Source organism: Rhododendron vialii, chromosome 1a, assembly GCF_030253575.1.
Source record: "Rhododendron vialii isolate Sample 1 chromosome 1a, ASM3025357v1".
NCBI lineage: Eukaryota > Viridiplantae > Streptophyta > Magnoliopsida > Ericales > Ericaceae > Rhododendron > Rhododendron vialii.
This window is the reverse complement of record NC_080557.1, coordinates 24,790,169-24,798,685: the sequence shown is the minus strand read 5'-3', so window position 1 is coordinate 24,798,685 and position 8,517 is coordinate 24,790,169. Positions and strand designations below refer to the sequence as shown.

General features: G+C 44.3%; 2 protein-coding genes across 3 annotated transcripts; one reads left to right on the top strand and one right to left on the bottom strand.

Moving 5' to 3' along the window:
• Window positions 1-765: 765 nt before the first annotated feature.
• On the bottom strand, window positions 766-2,169 carry LOC131329949 (uncharacterized). Its single transcript, XM_058363397.1, has one exon. It carries the CDS (start codon window positions 2,167-2,169, stop codon window positions 766-768), a length of 1,404 nt encoding a protein of 467 aa, XP_058219380.1.
• Window positions 2,170-4,860: 2,691 nt separating this feature from the next.
• Window positions 4,861-8,517, top strand: LOC131334312 (LIM domain-containing protein PLIM2c-like). Of its 2 annotated transcripts, XM_058369255.1 has the most exons (5): window positions 4,867-5,202; window positions 5,777-5,876; window positions 6,167-6,195; window positions 6,683-6,772; window positions 7,994-8,517. In XM_058369255.1, exons 1-5 carry the CDS (start codon window positions 5,068-5,070, stop codon window positions 8,252-8,254), a joined length of 615 nt encoding a protein of 204 aa, XP_058225238.1. In that variant the 5' UTR covers window positions 4,867-5,067; the 3' UTR covers window positions 8,255-8,517. The 2 variants fall into 2 exon arrangements, with proteins under 2 accessions (XP_058225248.1, XP_058225238.1); XM_058369265.1 differs by lacking the exon at window positions 6,683-6,772 and having other exon boundaries at window positions 4,861-5,202.

The following is an 8,517-nucleotide window of genomic DNA, read 5'->3' as shown; positions in this document are numbered from 1 at the left end:
CAACGGCCCACTGAGAGATTCTGTTGGAGAGATCCGCCTTCCGGAGGAGAGACTTGAGAGGGTATTCGGTAAGAACGATGATGCGATGTGACTGGAAGTAAGGGGCGAGCTTCCTAGAAGCTGAGACGATGGCAAGAACGAGCTTTTCAAATGGTAAATAACGCGTCTCGGCGGAGGTCATTGTTTTGCTTGAGTAGTAAATGGGCTAGTGCTCCCGTCCATCCTTTCGGACAAGCACCGAGCTTATAGCGTGCGGAGAGACAGCTAAGTATAAGAACAAGTCTTCCTGACCCCGAGGTGTGACGAGGATGGGGGCTGTAGATAGGTAAGTCTTCAACTGCTAGAGGGCTCAATCACAGTCTTCTGTCCAATTGAAGCTCCGTTGGCTACCCTTTAAGAGGGCGAAAAATGGCTGACATTTGTCGGAGGAGTGACTAATGAATCGATTTAGGGCGGCGGCCATGCCTGTTAAACGCTGAACATCTTTCTTGTTGTGTGGAGCCGAGAGTCTTTCGATGGCAAGTAGCTGAGCAGGGTCTGCCTCGATACCGCGTCGGGAAATGATGTGGCCAAGAAATTTACCGGAGCTTACACCAAAGGCGCATTTTCGGCATTGAGACGGAGTTTGTGGTTTTTGAGAATTACAAAGGTTTCGGCGAGGTGGGATAGGTGATCGCTGGCAACCATGCTTTTGACTACCATGTCGTCAATGTAGGCCATCATGGTGTCACCGAGCAGACGCTCAAACATCTTGGTTATCATTCGCTAAAAGGTGGCACCGGCGTTTTTCGGGCCAAAGGGCATAACGACATACCCAAAGATCCCGTGAGGGGTGATGAAGGCTGTATTTTCAACGTCGCCTTCGCTCATGGCAATCTGATGGTAGCCCCAATAGGCGTCCAGGAAGCTGAGTCGGGCGTGGCTGGCCGTGGTGTCGACGAGCTGGTCGATCCGCGGGAGGGGGAAAAAGTCTTTCGGGCAAGCATCATTGAGGTTGGAATAATCAACGCAGACTCGCCACTTACCATTCTTCTTTTTTACCACGACGGTGTTTGCTAGCCATTTAGGGTATTGCACTTCTCGGATAGCCTTTGCATTTAGGAGTCGGTTGACTTCGTCTATGACGGCCTCGGAGTGGATAGGGGAGGATCGCCGTGCTTTTTGCACAACGAGGCGTTTGGCTTGGTCAATGTTGAGCTCATGGCAGAAAAACGAGGAGTCGACCCCAGGCATTTCATATGGGGTCCATGCGAATACTTCAATGTTTCTTTTAAGGAAATCGAACGTCTCGCTCTTGTCGGAATTACTGAGTGAGGAACCGATGAGAAAGAAACGAGAACCGTCTTCGATGATTGAAAAGGTGACGAGGTCTTCTTTGGATTTCTCGTCGGTAGGTCTGCCGACGTCTTCTAGAACTGGGTCCTCGGGAACCTCGATGAAGTTGACCCGGGAGGTCTGCTTACTGCTTCGGACCGCGTTGACATAACATCTTTTGGCCGCGGTTTGGTCTTCGTATACGTCTTCCTGTCGCCCATTGGCGCCGATGAAACGGACCACTTGGTGATAAGTGGAGGCGATGGCCTTTAGTTTGTGTAGCCAGGTACGCCTGACGATTGCGTTGTATGGGCTAGGAACATCGACCACCACAAATTCCATGTCGAGGACCACCGAACCGGCACGAATGGGGAGAGTGATCATACCGAGGGGCCATACCGGGGCTCTGCTGAACCCAATGAGGGGGACTTCAGAGGGATGGAGGTCGGTATCCGAGAGTTTCAGGTCTTTAAATAGAGAGTAGTACATGACCTCGGCAGAGCTACCTTGATCAACGAGGATGCGTCGGACGTTAAAGGTTCTGATACGCAGCGTGATCACGAGGGCGTCGTTATGAGGTAGCTGGATGCGGTTAAGGTCCTTTTCGGTAAATGTGATGGTCCACTTGGAGCCGTCATCTGTTTTTGGGCGCTTGGGCTTGGGACCAACCATCATGATGCGCTTGGAGGAAGTGGCGTCATATAGTTCGGCACGAAGGACGCGAGCGGCTTCGGAATTGAGAGGGCCGTGAATAACATGAATCGTTCGAACTTTTTCTTCGGTGCTGCCTTCTACGCGCTGTGCCCGGACCCTGATTTTTTCGTGGTCAATGAGGTTATCAAGGTGACCCTCCATGACAAGCTGCTCTAAGTAAGACTTAAAGGGTTTGCAAGCGGTGGTGAAGTGACCTTGCTCATTGTGGTAATTGCACCGAACGATAGGGTTTTTGATCTTCCCGTTTTCAGTTCCAAGCTTCTGATTTGGGAAGGAGAAAAAGGGCTGATCCTTTACTTGCTCTATGATCCGGTAGATAGGAATGGTAAAGACGGTTTTTTCGGCGTTGAAATCATTTGGCTTCGGTCCCTTCCGTGGGGACTGCTTGATGTTGTTGACCTGTTTCTTCTAGATCGAGACGGGTATGGGAGCCGGGGCGGGGACCGAAGCAGATGCTATTTTTGAACTTGTGGACTTCCCGATGCCCCTCTCGGCCTTGGACTCGATGAGCTGGCACCAGACCTCGATACGGGTCATGAGGTCCTTCATGGAGCTGGGCTTGTGCGGGCGAGGTCATCGTAGACCTGTTCATCTTGGGAGGTTAGGCCGAGTTTGAATCCCCGGGCCGAGATGAGACCATCACAGCCTTCTATTTCGTTAAACAACTCTCAGTAGCGACCGGCGTACTGTCGGAGTGTTTCGTCGTTTCATTTTCGGAGAGCAAGGAGAGAATCAATTTCCTTCTCGTGCTTGTTGCTCGTAACGAACCGAGCCATGAAGGCATCGCAGAGGGAGTCGAAAGAAGAAATCGACCGTGCTGGGAGCTGGTTGAACCATGTGAGGCCCAGGTTGCCGAGACTTGCAGGGAAAACCTTACATAATAAAGCATCATCCGAAGGCTCATTCCGGAGAAAAAGGGACATGACGAGCTTGTACTGTACCAGATGAGTGTATGCCTCGGTCTTGCCATCGTACTTGGCAAACTTGGGCTGGGTAAATCCTTTCGGGGGGGTGACCGAGTCAATTTCTCTCGTGAAGGGAGAGGTCGTGAGTCTTTCGAGTCTGGCATCGCGGTGAGGTCGGATCGAACGGTCGAAACCGTCTGGAAGCTCGGGTGCGGTGCATTTTTTCGGTGCAAGTTGATCCAGCCTCTCATACTCCTTTCTCTTCGGAATGATGCTTGATAACTTACGGGGGGAGCGTTCGTGGTTTCTTTGGCTATCCCGGGGGGAAGGCTCGAGGCGCTCTGTAACTGGGCTTCTGTTACGGGCTTCCTTGTTGGGCCTTGTGATGCTTGGGGTGGATTCACGCCGTTTCCTGCCGATCCGAACCGAATGAGTGGAAGAGGCAAAGATGCTTCCTGCTCTGAGCCTTTCGAAGGCGGATAACCTCCGACGGGGTTGATTAGGAGAATGAGAACACTCTCTATTCCTTGCTTCCCGATTGGTTCGGCCATCAACTGCATCTGGTGGTTCCAAACGGTCTTTGACTGAGGGTCGGGGTCGGTGTTCCACCAGGCGACCTCCTTCGCGGCTGCGGGAAAGGCGGTGATGGTGTCTTCTTCCGCTGCGGCTTCCGGAGGATTGAGATGGAGAGATCTGCAAGAGGTGCTTTATCTCTGCCAGCTCGTCTCGGACGTGTTTGTCCCGTTCTACAACCGTTGATAGGTCATCGATTTTCCTTTCCAGGTGTCGGATGTAAGAGTGGAGCTCAGAGGATGGAGTGCCGTCTGGTGTTGAGGTTCCGGCTCTGATTCCGATGGACAAATGAGCTTTTCCCTGGGCGTTGGCTCCGCCAGGGGTCAGGTCATGGCCTCCGAGAGGGCTGAATCCTAAGGTAGTGTCGCTACGGTGCGTTTCTTTAAGTTCCACCATATCTGGATGGTCTTTTGGAGAACGGGAGATGAATACTCAAGATCAGGCTAGACTCCCCAGTAGAGTCGCTAATTGTTGGGGTTCGATTTGACAGGACCTTGGCTTGGGTTAGGGTTCTCCTTCCGTAGGTTCGTTCTCCTGCTTCTGGACCTGGAACAAGTCACAGGGCTGGAGTAGCCCAGTGACCCTTCGACGATCAAGTCAGACCTCAAGGGAGAATATAGATCTAGGGTTAGGGAAGAATGTCATACCTCTCAAAGATGAGAATCCCTTTGTATTTATAGACCTAGGTTTGCTTGCCCTCCAAGCTAGCGCGTGGAGGATACGCTCACGTAACCGCCTCGGATGATGTCATATATGACGACACGAGCGAAAACGGTTACGGAGCACATGACCAGATCTGATCATAATGATTACATTTGCCACGTAACCCTTCTGGTCCCCCCCGGTATAACAAACTCTTTTCATGAATTCCGCGGAAACGTCCATGCAAATAAATTGCATGCTGCTGGCAACTTACCGAGGTTGGCACTGAAGGATCTTTACCGAACGTTTAACCGAATCAATGCATCGCAGTCCATTTGCATTGACCTACGGATCGGACCCTCACGGGACCTCGGCTAACAGTATCTGGCACCGTTACCTAGCTTGGTACCGACGCCACCACAGACTGATTTGTTTTTATATTATAAATTGGGGTTCCGAAAAATATTTAAGAAACTCTTTAATCAACGTAACTACCAATATTGCAAATTATCTTCGCATAATAATTTCCCCCCCTCCAATTTTGTTCCTAGAATGAGTCAAAGCACCACCCTTGTTTCAATCCAGTCCAATCATTTCCTCCACAATTCACTCCATCAACTTTCCATTTTAGCCTCATATTCTGGGATAACCAATCACGTGTCCTTAATTTATCGGTGCAATATCGAATTTAGTTTAGAACCACCTTTCTAGTTTATTTTGGTATAAATCAGTTTTCTTTAGACAAAACAAAGGCTTTTCTTCCGAGGTAGAGGAAAAAGAAGACAATAGAAAACAACACTTTGATCCTCGGAAACCCCATTTATCCATTCGGGTTTTGGTTTTGTCTCTTTCACAAGTGTTTAGAATAAAAAGCAATCGACAGCGAATTGATATTTTGTGTTTTTGTTTTGGGAAGAAAATGTCGTTTACGGGGACGTTGGATAAATGCAAGGCTTGTGATAAGACGGTTTACTTTGCTGATTTATTATCTGTAGATGGTGTTAATTATCACAAATCATGCTTCAAATGCAGCCACTGCAAAGGAACTCTTGTTGTATGTGTCCTCACTTTTTCTTTTTCTTCATTAATGTGTTGCAATTTCCTTTAATTTGTTGCCAATCCAAAGAATTCCATAGTGCAACAATAATGAGAAATAAAAAAAACACATTAGTTCTACGATTTTCGATTAATACACGAATCACATTTGAAACCTCCGCTCAGCATCAAGCAAAAATATAATTTTTAGCTTGATTTCTGGCTTAAAGATGGCAAAAGGTTAAGTTATAGTGTTGGAGATTTAATTTTGGTGTTCTATGTATAGGTAATTAGAGTTTTGGTGCTTTTGCTGGTGTTTGGAAGAGATTTGGGCTTAGGGTTTAGGGTTTGTTTCGGCTCTTTTTTGGGTCTGGCCCATGTGATTTCTAAGTTTATTTTTTGGTGCCTAGCCCTTATTTTAGATGTTTGGTGGGCTTTGACCCATCGTTTTATTTTCTTTTTTCATCCAACCCTTGATTGGATTTCCCTCCTCCCACTTGATGTACTCTTTGTTAAGTATTCTTAATAAAACTTGTGTTGCCTATAAAAAAAAAATTAGAATCAGTACTAAGTTGTTGTTTTTCATTTGACAGATGTCTAATTACTCCTCCATGGACGGAGTTCTCTACTGCAAAACTCATTTTGAACAACTTTTCAAGGAGTCTGGCAATTTCACCAAGAATTTCCAACCAGGTGAGGCTTTTCTAGTACTCATCTTCCAATTTGTTCAAGGCTATGTTAAGATTTTGGACTTGTCAAATGGAAGGGGAATAGTTTGACAATGATACATTCATTTTCTCCTCTTCATTCGGACCTGGTCATAGAAAAAGACAATTATGTTTAGCCTATCAAATTCCATTTCGCCCCTATCTTTTACCCTTTTTTTTTGGATAAAGTCCCTTATAAATTCAAGACCGAAACGCAGTCTTGAGTTATAAATTGTCTCATTGACTTTGCTTGCTTTGTCGTGATGAAAATTTCAGCAGCGAAGCATGAGAGGGAAAATTCACTGGTATGTTCTCCAATGTCCTGAAAAGTGTTATTGCTTTATAATTTTATATTCTATAAGTTTAAATTTTAACTCCATTCATAAGCCACAGTTGTCATAAAATTAACGAAAATGACGAGTTAACTAACTAACTCATCATTCTCATTACCAAATCAGACAAACTCAGGGTCTGTTTTATAGTCGAGGAAAGAAAGAGAAAAGAAGGGAAAATGTAGAGAAAGTTGGGAGAAGATTTTACTATTTCTTCTTGTCTATTTTTTTCATCTTTCTTCTCTTTTTCCACTGCCAACCAAACAAACAAAAAAAAGGAATTTTTTTTAAATTTTTTCTTCTTTTCTCTTCCTTTCCATAAGTTCCAAACAGTCAAAACACACAGCAACAAAATTAGCTCCTTTCATTCCATTTTATTTTCCTTTGTTCACATTGTGTAATTCCCTTCCTTTCGCCAAACATAAGTTCATGAAATACGCAACTTTTATATCTTCTGCAGACAAAGGCCCCAAGCAAACTCTCCTCCCTATTCTCTGGAACCCAAGACAAGTGTCCAGCTTGTGAAAAAACTGTGTATCCACTGGAGAAGGTTTGCAATTCTTTCATAGAGTGATCTTATTTAAGCTTGTACACAATTGAAAACATTCACGCAATTGCAACGTTTCATTGATCAGATGAATAACAACAACGACAGATATATTTTTTAGGCTTTATCTTGGATATTTTCAAAAATATTTGGGTAAAAATATAATACTTTTACTTTTCCGATTTCTTCTGTCAAGATAAATCAATATATCATAAAAGTTTGACACAAGACTAATAAAAGCAAAAAAAATTTGAATGATGACAAAAAAAGTCCAAAAAGCTCTAAAAAAACTAAGGAGAACGGGGGGAAGGATCCGGTCCGCTTTCCTTCCCTCAAGTCCAATCCAGCTTTGGACCATTTGTGGCCCTTTCCGGCCCCATAATAATGATCGGAACAATTCACTTTTTAGAGCTCGCCAAAAACATTGACCACGTCGAAAATCACGTCGATCGGATACCATTTGATATGATTTTGAAATGCATTAAGTTCCTAAAATAATAATTGTGCAACACGGAATTGCAACACATGTAACACAATTATATGAAGCTTAATGCAATTCAAAATCATATCAAATTGTATCCGATTGACGTGATTTTCGACATGGTCAATATTTTTGGCAAGCTCTAAAAAGTGAATTGTTTTGATAATTGTTATGGGCCTGGGAAGTGCCCACAAATGCCCCAAAACTGGACTAGACAAGAGGAAAAGGAAATTGGACTAGATCTCAGTCAAGGAGAACAACACCATAATCTCCTAATTTGAGTATTTTCTCAATACATCATTCCAACAAACCTAAGGGAACAACTCTGAATTCTAATCTAGTACAATCTTAAATAAGTGATACATTTATAACAATCGGCATTCAATGGTGATGAAAGAGTAGTTATCGAACGCTCTTGGAGGATCATGTGATATGTTACATTATATGGTACTTCTAACAAGTTGCGTTATGGAAAATTTTACAGACAGGACATCAAATCGATCACTATTTTGTTGGGTTGTTATGAGAAAAAGTTGTGATTTTCTCACATAGACATGTATATTTTGGGAAATCTCATTACTAGAAAATTCATGTAACCGATGTCACATGAGACTCAGGGAGTATTCCGTAATTAGTACTGCAAATGGAGAATAAGCTAGTTTAAACTAGTGCAAGAATAACCTAACCCGTGCATTAGTTCTCTTTTAGATTAGAAATTGACATTTTGCCAAACACACACACAGGTGACAATGGAGGGAGAATCTTTCCACAAGTCATGCTTCAAGTGTGCCCATGGAGGCTGCCCCCTGACTCACTCATCCTATGCTGCCCTTAATGGAGTCCTCTACTGCAAGCACCATTTTGCTCAGCTTTTCATGGAGAAGGGAAATTACAGCCATGTCCTTGAGGCTGCCACTCATAAAAAGAGTGCTGTGGCACCTGTTGAGCCTGCAGCAGACGAAGTGGATGTGCCCAAATCAGAGCCAGAAGAGACACAAGAGTAGTAGAGTGGAGTGGAGTGGAGTGGTCCTAATTAATCTCTCACCAAATTACTGTAATTGGTTTCCCCCATTTTCATTAATTTCTTTCTGAATTTCCACAATTTTCCATCTTGCCAACCACCACTACTCTTCATGTTATGATGAAATTTCTTTGTCTGACTGTTCATAATTTGTTTCTTGTTGCTTTGAGTTTTCAAGGTTTTGTATGTAATTCAAACAAATATTCGGCATGGTATAATTATGAAATTCCTTTTGTTGTTTGTTTA